This window comes from Mauremys reevesii, linkage group 9 (assembly GCF_016161935.1).
Source record: "Mauremys reevesii isolate NIE-2019 linkage group 9, ASM1616193v1, whole genome shotgun sequence".
NCBI classification, from domain to species: domain Eukaryota; kingdom Metazoa; phylum Chordata; order Testudines; family Geoemydidae; genus Mauremys; species Mauremys reevesii.
The window spans coordinates 66,273,761-66,295,798 of record NC_052631.1 but is presented as its reverse complement, the minus strand read 5'-3'; the positions used below and the strand labels follow the sequence as shown (position 1 = coordinate 66,295,798).

At 43.4% G+C, this 22,038-nt stretch overlaps 1 protein-coding gene across 4 annotated transcripts in view; it reads right to left on the bottom strand.

The window, feature by feature from the left end:
- Nucleotides 1-678: 678 nt before the first annotated feature.
- The window catches only part of PCDH19 (protocadherin 19), a 122,615-nt gene continuing 101,255 nt past the window's right edge, over nt 679-22,038 (bottom strand). For 2 of the 4 annotated variants that reach the window (XM_039487449.1, XM_039487448.1), the window contains exon 5: nt 679-6,575. In XM_039487449.1, coding sequence (XP_039343383.1) covers nt 5,986-6,575 — 590 coding nt within the window. In that variant the 3' untranslated portion in view covers nt 679-5,985. Of the gene's footprint in view, nt 6,576-15,297; nt 15,430-22,038 lie in introns of those variants that run through there. The other 2 variants (XM_039487451.1, XM_039487450.1) reach the window with 2 other exon arrangements.

Here is a 22,038-nt window from a genome sequence, read left to right as displayed (position 1 = left end):
TCAAACAGACCCCACCGGATAATTATTTTTCTGCAGGATATTTGGGTTTATTTAGTCTTTCAGTGTTTTAGCTAAAATGAGTACAAATCCAGTTAATGGAAAAAGACCAGTATAACACCCCCTTATGGGTGAAATTCACCCCTGTGCAAGACCTGCAGAAGGATAATCAATTAAGGGCTGAGAAAGCTCCCTAACCACTTCTCTAGGTCCTCCAAAGAGACCTCCTGCAACACCTGGAAAGGCAAGACTTGCTTTCCCCCATATTCCTGTAGTAGAAAGCAAGTGGAAAAAACATGTTATAGGCCTTCTTTACAAACAATGAAGAAGGAAAGGGGGCACACACACACACACTTTTTTTCCTTCCTTTGCAGTTCACATTAAGCCCTCAACATGGGTTGTAAGTGGAATTTAAATAGAAGGGAGGGGCTTATGTGGTCCCAATGCACTACAGTGAATTTCACCCTCCAGTGAACCTATTATAGATCTGAGATTTAAAACATTTAAAAATAAGGCTGTTATATTAAAACTGGGCTGTCACCCCTGGATATTACAGTATCCATTTTAGCATCAGTTGAAATTCTGCAGGGTTAAGAAAAGACCATTTGAACAGCTCTGTTTGCCTTGGTTTCTGCCAGGCCAACGATCCGAGGCAATCACAAGCAAACCCTCTTAGTCATATTTAACCAAACACTTATTTCCATTTTATTCAATAATTGCCTTTAATACTAAAATGCATTAATGTTCGAAGCGGGGTCGGGGAGGGTGAAATCACATTGAAGTGGAAAACAAAGTTTTCATTAGATGAGAGAAAATGTGGCAGGTACACCATTTTGAAACAGAACTGTAATAATTTAATAAAGCTGCTTTATCATCTTCATAAAATAGACAGAATGGTGATTTTTTTCCTTTTTTTTGTTTACAATGATTCCATCACTGTGAAAATGTACATAACATACATATCAGCATATACAACAATTTATTCTTCATATAATCAGCAACAGAGACACCTTGATGAATCATACTTAAGTCCCACTGAAATCCGCCTTGCTTTGGCGGGCAGTTATGGTGTCATCAGACTGGTCAGCGGGCTACAGAAGCTTGTACCTTTCAGACTTAAGATCTTCTGCAACCAATACCTTAGCATTTGAATAGTGCAAGGAGGTATTTGTTGCTGAAAACTAGCTTGCACTCGGTCAGCTCTTGTCACTAAAGATTATATCCCAGCTCGTATCAGCTGAACATCAGCAGATGCCAGTAAAGAATCCATTTCACCAGGGCTTGCAACAGAGTTAGCTGGGTTCTTCTGCTAAGGTTAAATGCACCTCATAAGTTGGATAAAAGATTATCTGTAGCGGCAAAGGCAGCTGTAGCAACAAGATCATCCATTTCCCCCAATGACAGACAAATGTGTTTCTATTCGTAATTAGTTCCCCCCCCCAAGAGTAATTTCAACATATTAATCAGACAGTGTGTTCTTCACAAAAGCAACTTGTTTCCTATTTGAAAAAACATAATTTACTTCTGCACAATGTGTGATCCACAGGCCATCTCCAGCTTCACAATAAAACAGAGATAACCGCAACAACTTCATCAGGACAATGCATTAAGTGCTTACGGATTATTTTTAAAACCATCAATCCACCCTCTCGTAACCAACCCCCCCATATTCCCCTTTGTATATATCAGCATAAAAATAAAACCAGTGCTGCAAGATTTCAATGTAAGGAAAAGAAAATTCCACTTGTGAAAGGATTTTCTAAAGATATTCTATCAAGTAGGTAAATATTACACTTTGAATAGAGCATGTCATGAATTTACTCAGACTGTATCTTTGGGGTCTGGTATCCAGAGATGCTGCAGGGGCAATCCAATATTGGTTTCATTGTGGGTTGTGGATGATCAGCACCTCTGGAAATCAGGCTGCTAAAGGTGGTATAAACTACTACACCGTTCTTACAATTTTCCTGCACCAAATTTGATGAGAATATAAATTCTAAAGAGAGCTTCATTACATCTTGTCCAAAACAGCCATCCTGGGTCATTCACATTTTGATGTGGTTAATTTAACTACTTTAAACATTATAACACAGCTCAGCCAGAAGCTCTCAACTGATTTCAAATGAGAAAAGGAAAGCAAGTGGGAATAGAAAATATTTGGAAGGGGGGAGGGAACTCTGTGGGTGATAAACCTTTTCTAGTCCCTCTCCTGGTTTTTCTTCTCATGTGATAACAATGTGTCATGCAAGTGCCTTAGGCACTCAAGATCCTAAGCTTCAGCACAGGCCAGGATGGGAAAGACTGTTGTTTAAATGGTTTGCTTGGAGGCAGCAGGGCTTACTGACCTCTTAAAACTCCTTTTTAATAAAGAAATATTTCACATATTTTCTGGGCTGCGCTTTTATTTCAAGTGGCAAGGAATGTTTCCAATAGGTAAATCAGAGAAATGTTTTATTTTTCTTTTCAGTTAGCATCTATTTTCCACCCAGTGCCAGGCTGGCGCTGGCAGCTCAATAGTCAGAGGCCCAAGTTCAGTAGAAATCAACAGCTGGACTCTTCTGTCTGTTTTATATTCACCGGGTCAGGTGACTGGGGACCACCGCCTAGTCTCTCCTTGGACGGGGAGGAGGAGGGCTGTGGGAGAGGAACAGGACGGTCCAATTTTCACAGCACAGTGTAGTGGATGGAGGAGAATCCATGCTAATTGGCTAGCCACTCCTTTCCCATGTTGCCTGATGGATTGTTGCTCTCAGTTCCATAGAAGATAATGTACAAGCCCTTCTGGGCAAATGATTTGGCTTGGGGAGTTAAGTCCCAATCCAACCCCCTAGGGAACCAATGGGAGTCTTCAGTGAAGCTGGATCAAGATAACCCAAGGCAGGAATCATGATGTTAGTGCTGGAATTTAGCCAGAGCTCAGAAACAGAGTCAGATGACATTAAAGTAGGGCCATACTTATGTGTGGAGAGTGTATGTTTGGGGAGAGAAGGCGGCTCTATGATCTGGACCCAAACATGACCTTCTTGACTAAATAGTTTCTCACTTGTTGCAGACATGGAGTTGTGGGGCGGGGAATGGGGCTCTCTCCTATCAGAGTGAGGGCTCATGCCTTCGGCTCTCCTCAGGGAAGCCTTTTGGCTATTCCTCATCAGCTCCCTTTTGTGAAGTACTTGAATGGCTCATTTCAGGGAAATGACCTGCCATTAATGCAGCATGACACCCACCCATTTCAAGTCAGGAGAGATTGCATCAAGCAGTTGGATAGGTTCAGTTTACACCATTTGCAACACACACATCCCCACTTGGGTTTGTTTACATTTGGTGGTGTGAAAATTTGAAATCTCAAGGTAACTTTTGGATGGAGAGTTTCACTGAACTTGGTGCAAAACTAATGAGCTTCCTGGATTTTGAAACAAAATCCCAGCAGTAAAACACAGGAGTTTGAAGAAACCCAAGCCCTTTTTGTGGGCTTTCCACGAGAGAGCAAAAGGTTCATATAAACTTCAACTCATTTTGTCAGCTAGCCTAAAGCAACCAGAGTCTTTGAGCATCCTAAGTAGAGGCCCCTGATGTCAAAAGTTTCATGATTGCCATCGGTTATCCATATGCGCCTGAAGAATATGTGTTGGGGGGGGGGGGGGGAACAGTACTATAGACTTATTATGAGTTACTGCTGCCACACACACACACAAAATCCTTCAAGAAACAATTTTCTGCCAATCAATGAGGATTAATTTCTGCAGCTAACAAAGATATCCAGGAGGCTTCTGTGGCTCAGTAAGTAAGGACATGAATTTTCACTGAATAAAGCTCTCAGAAGTTAACAAATACAGGTTACATCATAATGAACAAAACACCCATCTTAATATCCAGTAACTTAACCCCCCCGAAACCAACCTGTTTTTTCTATTGCTTATATAACAAACATCCACTTGCAAAAAATATATATTTTAATGACAGCAGTACAGTACCCCAGATATAAAAAACTAGAATAAAAAGAACATACTATTTAAAAAATGAATCAAACTTCAAAATTAAAGGAAAAAATGAAATATGGGTCAGTTTTAGAGGGACAGATGCCGTCACATCAACTAAAGGGATTCCATCTGCATGAGGTAGCAATCAACACCAATAAAAAAAGTTTTAGTAATTTAATTAGAAGTTCCTTTTGATAAATTATTTTCAAATTCCTGGGCCCATAAGACATACTGGTAATGTACCAACTGGAGTAGTCAAAAACTCAACCATATTCATTTTATCCACCTTCTCTAAAGAAAAGAAAGGACTGGAGCTTATTTGATTTCTTCGACAATAACAATTGGAGGCTCTTTTCCTGATGACATTTTTAATTTAAATAAATCAAAGTAACGAGAATGTTATCAAGATACATTAGTACTAGGAAGACTGTTTCTCTAGAAACCATTATTTTCAGTTCACTGGCAGAGCAAATGTTGGCAATATCTTTATTTTTTCCCTGCCTCATAATGAACCGTTAAGCTCTAATGAATATTCTTTTGGGTAGAAAAGTATGTCAAATAAAGGGTTACTAATTCACAAACCTTCATCCTCCACTCCACCCCACTCAAACCCAATCTGAACAATTATGTAGTGCAGGAGAGCAGAGAATATACCATGCTGTGAAAATCTTTATAGCTCCCCTCGTTTCTACAAAATGGCCGTTCAAGTAGCTCAAATGGTCCTTTTTCTTTTAAAAATCAATTTCATGTGTGCAAATTTTTAACCACATAAAATATGTACTTAATTATGAGAAAAAATGACTCAAATTTTTCTTCTCCATATGGAAGGCACATTAATTTGATTAGTAGTGGTGTTACATTTCACCTGTCTGTCCCTACACGTATATCCTTCTATTGCTTACTCTCTACCTATTTTTGATGCAGGATAAATAGAAATAATATCACTCTAAAATCCATTCCATGATGAGATACATACCCTCACGCCGGTACTTAAGTGTAATCATGACTTGGAAATGTTGAATCAAGAAGTGTGTGTCTAACCAAGATGCTAATTTAGATCTGTTAAACAATTCCCTCACTTTGAGATGATTAGAGACAGGGAATATCTAAACCTGGGAACTAATAACTTACGGAGAAGCTTTTCCATGCAGTGCCTTGACATTACAAAAAAAAAAAAAATGGATCTCAAAACGTTCAGCACACTGCATCTAACAACTGCAAATTAGGCAGCAGAATATCCCCCAAATGACTTTCCACAATGATCTATCATAGCTCTGTGAAAACAAGTATAGGATGTGTGGGGTGCTGGAGGGTAAGACGGGGAGAGAACACTCCTTACATTGGCTTTGAAATTAGCAGTTTTCCCACGTTTTAAATATATCTGTGTTTTTTTTTAAACTTGAAAGCCTTTTGCCATCACTAGACATACAGTAATTTGCAATATCAAATACGATAATAGTACAGATAAGCATGTGATAGCAAAAGGATTCTTAATGCAGGGGTGTCCACAGCAAAATAGCAACATTTTAAAGTACAAACAGCCTTGTGCTAGGCAAATATTAAAACTCATTGAATTGTTCTTTTAACAGTTGTACATAAGAAATGGCCATTAAATTGTGTAGACTACAAAAACTTCAGGGTGATTATTAAGGATGGCCAGATAAGGAGTTTTCAATTCAATTCATTACAAAGAATGGCAATTTATAATAGAGAGTTTTGAGATATAAAAATATATAAATTGAAAATACTCCATACATAATACTTCTTTATAACTGAACTGGTCTCACCTTCACCCCCACCCCATGACAAAAGAAAAACAAGCTAATTTGCTTCAATTGAACACCCCTGCTGGTTGCTGAAACAAGTGGGATTGTCACATTAACGATAGCTTCATTTATAAACAATACATTTAGGGAAAGCTCTTAAATACAGCAATTTGTGAACCATTGGTAAGCAATTAAAAACAATATGCGCTTTAGTAGTGTCGGTTCTCATTTTTATATGGTGCCGTTTAGAGTACTATGTCTTTTAGTCTCTTCACTCCTGGTGAGTCTTTTTCTCTACATTCTTGCAGAAGTGGGTTAATTTCATGCATTATATTTTCACTGTCTGCCCCTCTAGGCTCTGCTTCGGTGGGCCGAGAAGGGCCATTGTTTACAAATTGCTCCAGGTCGCGATTTACTGGGCAGTGCATTGTGTTGTATGATACTGAAGGTTTGCTAGACAGGGGGCTCTTCAGATGAAGGGGTGAAGTGATGGGGCTCACAGCTTCACAGCCATTCCCCGCTTCGCGGACTGCACCATTTACCTTTGGGCTGCAGATGGGCAGATCCACTGTTCTTTTGCCTTTCAGGTTGACGATACGCTCGTCGGCGAGGGGTTCACTCCCATCTTTGCCAAACGTTGCAAAAGTTCTTTTTGTACTACAGTCTTCATAAGGCTCTGTATCCACAGTGGTAGCTTCTATAGAGAGTGCCATGACATTCCTTCCATGCTCAGGGGATTTTGCACGACTGGGGACAGAGTTCCGGGGCATCCAGCATCTATCTGAGTGACCAAGGATCCGACACTCTTCCCTACAATGAAATCCTTCAGCTTGATCTGTGTGAAGAAAATACAATGGCTTATGAAATTGAGGATTCTTTCTTTCTGGACGATGACCCTGCAATCCTTACTCACACATGTGGTACATAGAAACTAACACCGAAGTCCAATCTAATAGCATGGTGTACTTACACACACACACACACACAATCTAAGTATTCATCACCACAGCAGGATGTGGTAGGACATGGATGCTGGCTTCCAGGGGATTCTCAGGAAGTTTACAGGATCAGACCCTTTCTATTATGCCTACATACATATTAGTTATTTTCAAACAAACAGCAGACATTTTTAAAGTGACATTTTAAAGAGGCATTTTATTGCATTTTTTATTATTATTATTATTTTAACAGGCTGAAGTTCAATTTCCAACAGGTTGTGTGTCATTTGCTTTTTGCTGCTGCTGCCAGAACTAAAACCTAAAGGGAAACAACTTACGATAGGAAATAAATTAAAACGGGTTTGTCTCCTGTGTCAAGCTGCTTAGAGTCAGCATTTTTGTTTCAGTAACCAATGCTAAAAGGCACTCTGCTTTAACTTTGTTCAAAATCTGAGCATAAATTCTACATCTGGGATTGCCATTTGTTTGTATTTTTGTTGATTTTTACATTTTGCTTAATTCCCTGATGGCCTCCCACACAATTGCAGAGGCTTTGTAAATAACCAGCACCACCTCCTTCCACTGAAGATTAAATTTGTCACTTCCAGCACTTGATCTCCATTCGTATGGGAATAATAAAGATTCTCTCCCTGCTGTCTGCTCCAGAACCTACGGCTACAACTAGCAGCATTTCCATTGTTGATAAGTGGAATAATATTTTGCACTTCTACAGCATCTTTTATCCATGGATCAAAAAGCTCTTTACAAAAACTAAGGCTCACATTTTGAATCTCTGCTCAAAATCATATCTGGTAGGATTGTCACAGAGGGAATCTATCCCCCAATAGTGGCCAGAGCTCACTGTGCTGGGGTTTTGGTCAGTGGATCTGCATAGTTTGTGAACCCGCTGGCCACACTCACGGCACACACAGGGTGTGGAGTTCCCCTACACAGCCACTTTGTGGCCAAGAAACTCCATGGTTCTGCATCTTTTTTAGGACTCCCACACCCAAGCAAGGGAACACATTTTCCCCTTGTACATCACACAGTTCTCTTGTGAACTTGGAAATATTATCCCCCTTCTACAAATGGGGGAAATGAGGCACACAGAGGTTAAGTGACTTGTCTGAAGCGCTAATGTGAATCTGTGGCAGAGCTTGGAATAGAATCCAGGACTCTTGACTCTCACTGCCATGTCCTAAGAACTAGACCATTTAATACAGATAACATCCCAGGTTTTTTCAGTATATGCTTTTGACTCTAGGGTTTTCTTCATTTGATCAGAACATGTAGCTGAAGACAACACAGTAAACCTTTGCAAAGCACACACATTTCATTCAAAATTATGTAGCAGAGGTTCTCAAACTGTGGTCCGTGGATGGTGGTCCACGGCTAGTTCCCTCTAAGGTGTGTGCCTGGGCGGCCGCACACAAGACAATGAAGGGCCACCCACCTAATTAGGGGAACTGTGCAGCCATGGCTCCACTAATTAGGTGCCTGGACCCCGAAGAAGATGCACATGTAAGGTGAGGTGGTGGCCTTGAGGGGAATAGGGAGCAGGTGGGATGAGAAGAGGGGGTGAGGGGAGTGGAGGGGTGTGCAGGGCTGCAGGGGCCAGAGAAAGAGGTGACTTTCCCTAGCTCCAGGGCTGCGGCTGCCAGGGAGAGATGGCCCTCCTTCCCAGCTCAGGGGCTGCTGCGGTGGGGGAGAGAGGGAGATACTCCCCCCTTCCCAGCCCCAGCTTGGGGGCTGCCGTGGTGGAGGAGAAAGGGCACATCCATCGCATTAGAAAGGTAAGACTTCTGATATTAAAATATGAGTTGTGTGCTTTTATTTGTAAAACAAAAAAGCGTTAATTATTAAGGTTTTTTTAATATAGCGCTTTTATCCAAAGCACTTTACAATAATTAGCTAATGGCACAAACATCTGGAAAGATCATTTAGTGGTTCGCCGAGACCCTCAGCAATTTTCAAGTGGTCCACGAAAAAAAAGTTTTAGAACCACGGTTATGTAGCATATTCTTATTGTAATTTGTACACAAATAAACTAACAAACCAATGTGGTCAAGAGTTAATGTTAATAATAGAGTAATGCATTCAGTCCTTGCCAGTTTGATATACTGAACCCAACCGAGGTGCAGACTCAGCTTTGGTTTGCCTCCTGTCCACCTGAAAACAGTTCATTTTAATGCTTTGTACTTCTGTGCACATAACCTCAGCTTTTCAAATACATTTGTATTTCCACCACATTCTAGCACAAGGGCGGCTGATAAAAATTCTCAGCACATAGCACAATGCACCAAAATATGAGCAGCTTAACACTTATAGAGAATCAGCTAGTAAAAAGCAAACCTAGAAAAAGAGAGAAAAAACAATTCATTGAAAATCTGTGTCTAAAATGTTAGCAATTTCTCTACATCACAGCAGCTACCTCACTGTACAAAAGGCAATGTTGACTGGCTGTGCAGGAGGTCTGGATTTCAGTAGCCTTCTCTACAGTGTTTTCAGAGAATGATGCGCTCAGCTTTACATGCAGAACAACCTGCATTAGGAGCTGCCTAAATGCTCTTATACTTTGAATCATAGAATATCAGGGTTGGAAGAGACCTCAGGAGGTCATGTAGTCCAACCCCCTGCTCAAAGGAGGACTAATCCCCTGACAGATATTTGCCCCAGATCCCTAAATGACCTCCTCAAGAATTGAACTCACAACTTTGGGTTTAGCAGGCCAATGCTTAAACCACTGAGCTATCCCTTTCAGTTACTGCTCTGTCTGGGAGGTGAACGGTTCCTTCCTTTGGCTTGGTATGGACAAAAGGTTGATATTTGTTTTCAGAAAGTCATCTATAGCCTGCATAGAAGAACCTATTGGAATCCATGAATAGCAGTAGTTGGGAAGAGCTGGGGAATGTTACATTTATGGACATTGTTTGATTTCTTTTAAGAAGAAAATCAGTTATTGTGAAAGATGCAGCACTGACTCCCTGTTTATTCACAGAACTGGTACAGCGCAGGTAGCATAAGAGCTAGCTTTGCCATGTTGTTCCTATCCTCCAAAACATGCCTCGACTTTGTTCTGGAGACCATCTCAGAAAGTAAGATGGCGGCTTCACCTCTCTGCCACCTAACTTGCTGGACTCACTACAGAGATTATTAGGTTTCAGATGTGCACAGATGGCCACTAGGAACTGGACTGACACAAGCTAATTCCTTTTGCAAAAGCCACAAAATGGCAGACAACAACAACTTTGGCTCCCTTCAGATGAGGGTTGGACTGGGCTCTCAGATACCATGCTGATCAGTACTTAATCTGTAGTAATATTTTACTCCATTATAGATGCCAAGGGCAGGTGTGCTAGAGGTAAGCACAGGAATTTCCTTTCTTGTTCCAGTGCACCTATGCAAGAGGCAAACATAACTGAGTTTCTAGTGCTCCAGCAGCACTAAGCACTGATCCCAGAAAGATGATGTTAAGGTACATTACCATAGCTCCAACCCTTCTATGCACTAGCCTGCAGCTACCATGGAGCAGGCTGAACCCCAAGGGAGGAGCACCTGTAGAACAGATGTAATAACTGCCACTCATGTGCAGGCAGCCTCTCGTTCCCCTGAGATATTCTGTATGCTCCTGCACCATTCAGGCACAAAGCCTCCGTGCAGTGTTGTTCTCCCTAGTGTAGCTCCAGTTCACCCAGCCATCACAGCACCCACAATAGTTATTCACATTCATGTTCTGTTTCTTTAAAGTAGTATTTTTAAACTATCCAAAATAATAAGACAGGAAATTCTTTGCAGCTCTAGGCCTGCCTGAGCCAATATAATTGTTACCGTCTGTACTAAAAACATTCCTAATGTGAGGAGCAAAGCACAGGTAATAATCACTCAGTGCAGTGCACACAATGCATAAACAACAAGGAGGCAGCTGGCAGCAGGGGACTTCCTGGAACTGGGCAGGAAGATTGCCTGGATCCTTGAATGAGCAAGGTGGGAGCAAGCAATTTGACAGAGTGGATGGGGGGGGGGGTCACTGATCCATGAAGGAGGCACCAACAGGAAGTAAAGGGAGGAGAGAATAAAGGAGTGGCTGGGAGCATTAAAGAGGCAATAGCTTTCCTTCCTGCAGCAAGGCAGACAATCGACAGCTCCGCTGCCTCCATCTCCTCTCTGCTCCACTACGTGGGAGACCCCAAGACATGGAGCAGGCACCTGAACCCAAATAGGACCACATGCATGTGACTGAATGATGGTATTTCCTGAACCCAAATGCACTGGCCTAGGAAACACTGGGAGCAATAAGCAAGCTAAATCTGATCTGGCATCATGGAATTCCAGCCACAACCTCGGGCTTTAAAAAAGACTCAATATAGGGGTCAGATTTTCCAAAGGGCTCAGCATGTTGGAAGCTGAGTGTGTTTGAAATTAAGGTCCTAGTTCTGCTGAAAAATTACCCATAGAGGACCATACGTTGTTAGACAGTGTTGTAGCTAGGGATCACTGAATGAGCAGCATCAGCTCTGCAAGCCAAATACTGTAAAGAAGGCTATGATTCTGCAGTCTTCCATGCAAGAAGTATGAAGGGGCAGGTTCTGAACCCCCAAATAAAAGGCAGCACATGCACAAAGTAGGTTTTTCCCTAAATCTCCCTGATCCTGGATTATATTCAGAAATTTAACCCAGAACAAAACACCATGGGACAGGATTATATTTAAAACAATTCAACATAATGCTTAATCCCTAACGCTTTCCTAAAACAGCTACCCCCAGAACACTTCTTTTCTCTCGACTGCCTCTGCTTTTTATCTTGCCGAGTCGGAACTAATGAGATACACCTGGCCTGGCAGACACAGCAAAAAGCTCTGCATCACCACACAGGGTCCCTCTCACACAAATGAGAGGAATTACTTCTGCATGGGCAAAAAGTGCTGCCCTGGGAGCCTGCTGGAGCCATTACCCTACCTTATCAGGAAGGTATGCAAGCGTAGCATATGATCCCCTGGAAAGATCTCCTTGCATGTTCCTACTCAGGACTCTGAAACAGCCCAAGTAGAGTCAGCCCCCGAAGACTCAGGGGAGGGATAGGTCAGTGGTTTGAGCATTGGCCTGCTAAACCCAGGGTTGTGAGTTCAATCCTTGAGGAGACCATCTGGGGCAAAAAATTGGTCCTGCTAGTGAAAGCAGGGGGCTGGACTCGATGACCTTTCAAGGTCCCTTCCAGTTCTAGGAGATTGGTATATCTCCAGTTATTACCTATTACTCCATCCCAGGTTTTACACAAGACCAAGTGCCTGCTGGGACATGATATTGGGGAGCATTTGGTCAGTTGTATACACACCTCCAGCTCAGATGGACGTTTTCAATGAAGCTGTTAGCATTTCACCTTAATATTGATTCCTAAAATGTGATCCTCAGTGATCTAAGACGCTACGGCACTTCTGAAGCCTAATCAGAAAGACACTGGGCTACTGCTTTTAAGTCAGACAACGGGGGAAAAAAACAGTCAGAGCTGAACATAATCCCTAATATAGGAAAATAAAGAAATAACCAATCCAACCACCTCTGGAATAAATAGACTTCTCAAAGAGTAAAGTAAAGCCCATGTTGAGCTCCAGATTTCAAACCACCTCTGTTCCCACCTCAGGGGACTAGCACAAAGGCAACTTACAATGAGCCCCAACAACACACATGTTGTGGCCGTATTGATTTTAAAGGCCTGAGCCATGCAGTCTTCAGACAGACAGGCTAGCGAGGAATGAAATTGCTTCAGAAAGGTCTGGTGGAGGAGAGAAACAAACCTGTTTCATCTGCATAAAAAAGGTATAGCCCATGTTGGTAAAGGGGGGGGCGAAGAGCAGGGGAAATGGGAGCCAGGGAAGAGACTGGAACAGCATTGATCTAAAGCAATGAACTGGCACTGCAGGAATGAAATTGTGTCAGAACAGTGCCAGTTAGGCCCACAGCATGTACCAAGCATGACTACCTCACAAATGCAGCTTGCTTAGCACCTCAGTGATTTTTTTTTACAAAAATCTATTTTAGAAATACTTCACCAGCTTCACGCACAAGTCATAAGAGAAAAGGTAATAAACATCCGTTAGTCAAAAATCAGACCAGGATATTGGTCCACAGAGAGGTAAAAATCACCATCATTCCACTAATACAGTGTTCCTTGACCAGAGCAGCTGACACCTGAGAGGCTGATCCCCACGATTCCTTACTGATAGGGTCCTATCAAATTCACAGCCACGAAAAATGTGTCATGAACCGTGAAATCTGGTCTCCCCCCATGAAATCTGGTCTTTTGTGTGCTTTTACCCTCTACTATACAGATTTCACAGGGGAGACCAGCGTTTCTCAAATTGGGGGTCCTGACCCAAAAGGGAGTTGCATGGGGGTTGCAAAGTTATTTTATGGGGGGTCACAGTATTGCCACCCTTACTTCTGTGCTGCTTTTAGAGCTAGCTAGCTGGAGAGCAGCAGCTGTTGACCAGGTGCCCAGCTCTGAAGGCAGTGCCCCACAACAGCAGTGCAGAAGTAAGGGTGACAATACCATACCATGCCACCCTTACTTCTGCGCTGCTGCCTTCAAAGCTGGTGGCCGAAGAGTGGTGGCTGCTGACTGTCCAGCTCTGCAGACAGGAGCACAAAAGTAAGGATGGCAATACCATACCATCCTTACTTCTGTGCTGCTGCTGGCGGCGCCTCTGCCTTCAGAGCTGGGATCCCGGCCAGCAGCTGCTGCTCTCCAGCTACTCAGCTCTGAAGACAGCACTGTCGCCAGCAGCAGCAGTACCGCTACCCTTCCTACAATAACCTTGCAACCCATCCCCAGCCCCAAACTCCTTTTTGGGTTACGACCCCTACAATTATAACACTATGAAATTTCAGATTAAAATAGCTGAAATCATGAAATTTATGATTTTTAAAATCCTATGACCGTGAAATTGGCCAAAACGGACCATGAATTTGGTAGAGTGCTACTTATTGACTTCTGTGGACTTTCTGTCAGGCTCTTAGACAAGGTGAACAAGACAAGACATGGGGACAGTGAGGAGAGGTGTGAAAAGATTCTCTGAGAGAACAAGGTAGGGAGAATTCCTGGAAGCAGTGAGTGATCTGAACAAGAAGAAAGGGAGACAAAATGTTTCAAATGTAGAGGGCCACATGAATGACGGAACAAAGCCAGGCATGGGGGAAGGAGATGAAGGGAACAGTGAGAAGGATCTGGAGCGGTGACAAGAGCAAGAGAGGCAGTGGGAAGAACCAAGAGTAAAAATGTGCTTAGCAGATGGGGACTAGAATCTGTAGGGCTTTGAAGGTGAGGATCTTGACTGCAATGCCATAGAAAACTGCATATTAATGGAGGGGAGGGAAATGAACAAGGCAGAGGAAGATGAGGAGGAAAGGGGAGACTGGCAACATTTTGGGCTGGCTGGAGGGATCAATGGGAGGAAGTGAAGAGGATGGAGAGGAGACAGTAACAGTCAAGATGAGAGATGAGTAGGCATGTACAAGGGCTACAGCAGTGGGGACAGAAGGGATGACATGACTGCAAAGAAGCAACACCCTGGAGATAGCCTGATGTACAATATTCTGGACCCACAGAATCTTTCCTGTCCATAGGTGCAAGGAGCAGCTTTCACTGAACTCTAGAACACAAGGGGCTGGGGGAAAAGAGAAGCTGTTGCAGCCACAAAGTAATAAGGAAAATATCAGGGCTTGTTATGGTGCTCAGGCATTTCCACACTCATGAATTCATGACACCAGTGATATACTGCAGCCTCCACAGTATGACAGAACTCAAACAGTCTGCAGTCAAATTCCAGACACAGGAAGCATGCCCCTGCTCTCGCCATTCACCCTTTCTAGTCTTTTCTCTTTCCTTTTTTTTTTTTTTTTTACTTTCACTGTATTTGGGGATAAGGTTGGGGGGGTGAGAAAAAAGGTTGTTGTGGCCCCAGTACTGGGTGGGGGGGGGGAGGAGTATGCTTAACACAAGCTTTATGTCCCCTGGATCCCAGGGCAGTTCCTGGGTGTAAGTTACAGCACCCGCAAACACCATTCCTGAAGCTAGGGTTAGTCAGGCATAAAGAAATCAAAGCCAGGTCCCTTCTCCCTGCCACACTACTGGAGCTGGCAGGGCAGTGGTGTAGGTGATATCATGCTGGCTCTAGACCAATGGTCCCGAAACTGTGGGGGTTCGCCCCCCTAAGGGGGCTTGCAGGAAGATTCAGGGGGCAAGGTGGGGCCCGGGCCAAGCCTGGGGGAGCACGGGGGATCAAGCGCCACCCAGATCTGCTCTGCCCCCAGCTCCACTTCAGTCCCAGCTTCGGATCCTGGCCCCAACCAAGACCCAGCCCCAGCTCCTGGCTCTGGCAGCGGCTCCTGACTCCAGCAGTGACTCCGCTCCTGGCCCCGGCTCCTTGAGAGGGCATGGGCAGATTACATTACGGGTAAGGGGCGGGGAGTGACATAAAAGTTTGGGGCACTGCTCTAGACCAATCCAAGAGTCACTCACATTGGTAGAATTCTCCACTGGCCAGGTAAGACAGCTCTCAGACTGCCATGTGCCCACAAAACAGCACAAAGCAGCTGTAGCAGGACTGAGGTTCTGGCCTCATAAGTCTCACAACCTTGTGGCCGCTTTACAGGGTTCTATGCCATGGAAGACTCCCCCTTGCCCCGGAGGCTTTACATGCCATCTTCTGCCTGGCACAAGGTGCTGCTTCATAGATGTGAGTCACAGCAGGGGACCTATGAAGAAACAAACCCCCACATGGCTTTTAAATCCCACCATCAAGCAGGTACATGTGTAGAGTTTTGTTTGGGGAGGTACGTGAAGGGCTGTGCCCCAAATCATCTGTGTTTGTAGTGCCTGTGGCAGTTAAGTAAGTGTTAACTGAAGCCTTTGCACTTCCCCCTTTTTTTTTCCTCCTCCTATTCACAGTCATTCTCCTATTCACCTGAGTTCACTCTAGCCCTGTACAACATGAAAACGGATTGAAAAGATGGCCCATTCAGCTCCCTGAGCAACTGAATTATCTTCAATTGGATCTCCAGTGCTGGCCAGAGGCAAAGTTAAAACATACCGAGGTGCAAGTGCTAGGGGATTTAATATTTCTGATAAATGGTGGGCTGACATGTGCTGTTATACCATCTACAGTGCAATTTGGGCAATCACAATAGTCCCTGGAGTTTCCATTTTTGAACAGAAAATCAGTTCAGTCCAAGTCAGAGGAGGTTTGGAGAGGCAAATAAGTAGGGCTCATTTGTGCTACACATGGGGAGCAGAGGAAAGAAGCAGGGAGCCACATGAAAATGGAAAATAAGAAAGAAAAGGTTAAAAGGACACGCCAAGACTGACTGGGGCTTCAGCATGTGTATTTTGGCCTGTGTGATGGAAGAAAAGTACGTGACAAAGTGCTAGACTTCACTGAAGCACCTGATGCCATTTGGATTGTGCGGGTGTCTATAAAGGGAATGCCTGGGTGAAGTACAGGCTGCAAATTATTCCTGATGTCTCAGGATCCAGCTAAGAATTAAAGCAGCTTGCTATGGACTTATTAGAGCCAAGTCAAGAAAGTAGTAGTCTGGGGAAACGAAGATGCTAATATCTTAACGGAGATGTTTTGAATGATTGTGGCTGCATACCGAAAGGCAAGAAGGGATGTAGTGCGTAAGCACACATGCATGTGTGAGCAACAGAGATCTGGAGGAAGGGAACTACAGAAATTCTCCAAACATTTTGCAACACAGGAAGCACCGAGCTTCTTTTTTAGTTGAGCCCTGGATATGTGTCTAAAATATGAAGTAAACAGAGTGGTGGCTGCTTTTTCCACACCAGTGATCATGTTTTTGAGCCACATGAAGATGGTTTATAGGGAAGTCTGTGCAAGGGGCCATATAAGTGTTAATATTTATTAGTATATCTAATTTTCGCTACCCATTACCGTAAGTACCCTCATATGAAAGTATGGCATTATCTTGATGTTTCAGTGTTTTTTCAGCAACCGTATGGTTATACTGTAATCATGATGACACTGCTGCTGGGTACAGCAAACAGCACGATCATTAAAAAATTCATTTCAAAATCTTCCTGGAAGCTAATACATTTTACAGCAGTTTCAATCCTTTCTCATTGCAACAAAGAAAAGCTTAGTTCCAGACAAATTAAAAGTAAATTGATTGCCTTAGGGGAATCTATTCAAATATCACTTTTCCATGTTAAAAATCTTTTCCTGAAACAAGAAGGGGAGAGCTGAGAAGAGCTAGAGAGCACACACAAGAGAAACTATCTGGGATGGTAAATCATTAAATCCCTGTTTGAAAAACCAGAGGGGGGAGGAGGAGGGAGAGAAATCAAACTTAAAGTAAAATGCAAATTTGTCACTGGGGTGCAGGCCTAACATTTGTGCTGGAATTTATGAATAATAAATATGAATAAATAGTAAACATGAAGGGATCAAACACTGCCATTGATGTTTACTTGTGGTTAGCCATCTCATGGACAACTGCAGTATTTTATACTTTTCTTTAAGATTATTTTCCATCTGACATCTTTATTTTCATTAAAACATAATACAAGGCATTCTCTCAGTGTAAATACAGGGTTCTGACCAAGCAGAAAATTTACAGAGTCCTCTATGTCATGCAGAGCCTGGCTATTTTTCTGCAGAAGGCCAGCCCCTGTCCCCAAATACAATCCTTTGCATCAGGCAATTGCAGAAATTTGAGGAAAAATGTGGGTGAAGAGCTATCCTGGATCTGTCCTTTTAAAACAAACACTTCTCCTTCCTCTTCTCCCTCCCACTTTAAGGTCACACATGAAAAAGGTGCAAAATTACACGCCCAACATTTGCAATGTGCAAACTATGGGCTCAGTCATGAGCCAGCCTACCCATTCCAACCTACAAGCTACCCACATTGCCCTGGCTGGGGGGGATGACAGGGGAGTAGCTGCCATCCAGCTGCCACTTCCCATCCTGCACAGGTGAGTGGGTGGAGCCTCTGATTCCCAATTTGGTTCCTCCTGGGACAGTGCACCTGTGGGCTGCCCCAATCAGGGGAGAGTGGAAAGTGGTGATCTAGTGCTATGTGCGCGAAAGGGAGGCCAGCTGCTAAAAATATACCCATGTACCAGTACCAACTTCACTTAGGCTGTGGCTACACTTAGCACTTCAAAGCGCTGCCGCGGTAGCGCTGCCACGGCAGCGCTTTGAAGCACTAAGTGTAGTCAAAGCGCCAGCGCTGGGAGAGAGCTCTCCCAGCGCTGTCCGTACTCCACCTCCCTGTGGGGAATAACGGACAGCGCTGGGAGCCGTGCTTCCAGCGCTGGGGCTTTGACCACACTGGCGCTTTGCAGCGCCGCAATTTGCAGCGCTGGAGAGGGTGTGTTTTCACACCCTGCTGCAGCGCTGCAAATTTGTAAGTGTAGCCAAGCCCTCAGAGACATTTGTCCCTCACTTTCACGGCACAAAATTCACCCCCAAATGTTTTGCTTTAAAATAAAGAAATAAGTGCTATGGTGCAGGAAACTAATTTAAAGTTAACTCAAGAGTTGCTCTTATTACAAAACAGAACAAACCACACAGCAGCCTTCACTTCAAAAAATGCAGCATTTGCTTATCTGTGATAACAGCAGTTTTTCCCCCACTAGCAGCAATGCCCATCCTGGGGGAAGATTCCCAAGACGGATATGGGAACGGGTCCTGTACAATGTCAACCCTGCAGGGATGATACAGTCACAATGGCCCCTACTGCCCAGGACTTCCATAATATTTTTAATAGAGCAATGTCCCAGCCCCATAAGGATATTATATTATGCAACCCCATCCTCCCTTAACCCAGATTCCAGGCTAGATACAATTCTACTGACTTCAAGGAGCTACATTAACCTACACCAGCTGAGGCTCCAGCCCTCGGTCTATTTTTGCAGAAGGGTTGGGGATTCGGGATTTGTTGGTACTGGTTAGCAAACAGTGATCCACTGTATTAAGTTCCAGATAAAATAATAAGCTCTAGCAATTGCAAACAGTCCCCAACCACAGATCATCATTTGCTTATAAATTAAGACTCTGCACCTTTCCCTTATCTACCCTAATGGCTTAATGTCAGGAAACAAGAGCAGAGGAATACTGTATTATATTTTTGACCTATGGGCTTTTACAGAGCCCTCTGCCTTTACTAATAAGAAACCTCCAATCCAGGCAGAAATGTAATCCTGCCACGGCTTCTCTTGTAAAATGTTTAGAGGCTACTAATAGACGAGGACAGTGACAAATGCTTTTTACTGCAATGAGGATTTTTTTTTTAAACTTCCCTGTTTGGGGTTTATGAGTTGAAAATGTTTATGCTTTTAACCCCGTGTTGCCCATTCCAATACAGGAGGTCAACAGTGTTTGGACAAAGCAATTGCTCACAAGGAATGATTTTAATGAAACAAGGGATCTGAACGAGGCCAATTTATTATTCAACTTTTGATAGAGACCAAGGTTCACATGCAGCTTCGGAAAAGAATTTTTGCAGTGTTCAACAGACGAGGCATAATGAGCCTGGCTGATGTAAATCAGCATAGCTCCTATGAAGTGCAATGGAGCTATGCCAATTTATACCACCTGGGGATCTGGCCCAATATCCTTATTTTTCCCTGACCTATGTTACCATTAATAATTTCCTTTTCTTCTGGTTAACTGTACTTGTACAGAGAATGAAAATTCACACACCCAGTCACATCTAAAGTACCTTTAAACTGTAAATTAGGTGGATACGAATAGATTTAGTGCACGGGGAAGGAACAACTTCTGCCATAAAACCAGGGTGTTTTTTTTTTACAATCTAAGAAGCTTTCTGGAAACTGGGATGTTGTGGGAAGGAAGTAGATCACCCAAAGGAATGTTGAATTCTGGACACACTTTTGGTGCAGTATAGGATTAATGTTGGCTGTTCCCCCTTATCTAGGGACTGTGGATCAAACCATGCCTTAGTCATGAGGTGAAATTCATTCCTGTGTATAGGACCAGCACAGTGCACCATTTAAACCCCAATGAAGCCCCCGTTCCCCAGCTTTTTTTTTTCTTTGAAAACATAAGTGATCCATAGAGTTTGTGCTGGCCTCCTGCATGGGGAGAATTTCACCCCTGAAATTCTGCTCCCTACATATCTATTGGGATATTTTATATGGGGCTCATCTCCATAAGAACTGAGCCAATAGGGCTGCTTACACAAGAGCTCAGTGAGAAAGATTTGTCCCTAAGAGAAGAATAAACTCAATCTGATAGGTCTTTTCCATCTCTAATTATTATGATCCTATGATTCATCTGTGCAGCACCCATTAATGCTAATGGGAGTTACTATACTGCATGCATCAAGAGAAGAATACAACCCTTTGACTTCATTACTGAAATTCAAATTCATTAGCACAGGATACAAAGGGATTGTCCTAAATACACTCTTTGTTATATATTTTCATGTTAATGTAACCATTTAAGTGTATTATACCCTGCAGAGCAGGAAACATTTCTAGCCTGTTTAAACACATTTCCCACAATTGGGAGCAGAACTTTGTCTCCCTTTATGCCTTTGACAACAGCTGTCTTCAGTTTAATGGGACTTTAGCAGACAAAGCAAATTAATCCAAAGGTGACTTTTTCTATCCTATTGTCAAATCTTAAGCGGACAAATTCAAGTATTCCGTGTTATGTAACTCAATGCAAACCCTGTGTCCAAACTGAAACTACAGCAATGAATCAAATTATCACCATATCCCATGCAAAATTGTGTCAATCAGAAAATTGGTACTTGGACTATTCTGGCAAAACTCCAAAAAAAAGCCCCAGAAATTATAGCTGGGAAAGATAAGAAGATATTCCAAGTTGATTTGATCTGACAAAGGGCAAGGTCCTCAGGATATTTCATTTTAGTTTTATCTTATCCTTATCCTAATGAAAGTGAAACAAAGCCATTCATCCTCATACCCCCTTCTTGGGAAGCTGGCTCAGAAGATGCTGTTACTGTTATTGTAATGAAAGTGCTTGTTGATTTCAGGTGAGAGGCAAAACCTAGGACCTCATGCCCAGATGTGGTCCGTTAAGATCCATGGCTCTTTGTACAGTGGACTGGCATCCAGGCCAAATTCCACTTTGGGTCATTACATTCTGCTGCCCTAAGTGAGCCATGGAATTTAGTTACATATGCTGTTGTTCACTATTAAACAGGTGTTGTGACCTACCCCAGATGTGGCTGCATTTAAGTGGTGGTGTAACTGTTGTATGTGCGAAGTGTGTAAGATGCTTCAAGTTCCTTTAGGATAGAAGCTGCTATAGAAATGTAAGGTTCAAGTTTCTATGATCTCATTGTAAACATCATTTAAACACTTTATGCTTTCAAGAGTGATAGGAAAAGTAGGGATAGACAGCTTCAAAGGCAGGGAGGGAGTCTCAAGCATGTTTGCTACTGTGCACACACCCAGATCCTTGGATAAATTAAAAGTCCTACCCCCACCCCCACCCCCACCCCCAGGACACCTGGCCCACTTAGTGTTCTCCACTTTGAAAGTAGAGCTTGAGTCTCAGGAGGCAAGACAGACTCTAGCTCCTGTTGGAGCTGCAACATGGTAACTTTGCAGCCCCAGGGCCCTTCCAGCCAGCCTTTGACTTCAGCAGAGAAAGATTCATTTATGTGAAAGGAAGGGGTCAGCTATTTTGGGGTGATATAAGTACACTGGGAGTGAATCTGGGGTTTGCCATGTGGAGTGAAGTTAGATGGTTTGGATGGTGGAGGAGTTGGAGGGGAATGTAGTATGTTTTTTAACAACGCCAGCTGCACCCTCTCTAGGGGACTGAATTGGGCTGGCCTATCCCAGCTCAGCAAGACGGTACCTTTTGTGGTGGGGACCATTGGGACTCCATTTTAAAAAATACAAATGATGTCTCTAGCCCTTATAGGTGCAAAAGTAACCCACAGCATGTGAATTGGGTATACGCTGATGCCAGTGTTTCTGAGTCTGTAGACTCCCTGGATCAATAGCTCTGAGAGGTGTGAACAGCCCAAGGGCGGCTCTAGGAATTGCGCCGCGGGGGGCGCTCTGGCGGTCGCCGGTCCCGCGGCTCCAGTGGACCTCCTGCAGACGTGCCTGTGGGAGGTCCACCAGAGCCGCCTGCCGCCCTTCCGCGGCATGCCGCCCCAAGCGCACGCTTGGCGCGCTGGGGTCTGGAGCCAGCCCTGGAACAGCCCCTCTTCATGTTAATGGAGAATTACCCCAGAAGACTAATGGTGATAACTAGAATATCTATATTGTGAACTCTCGATGAAAGCATGTAAGCAACCTACTGTAAATAGCACTTTACTCTGATATCATGAGTAGGT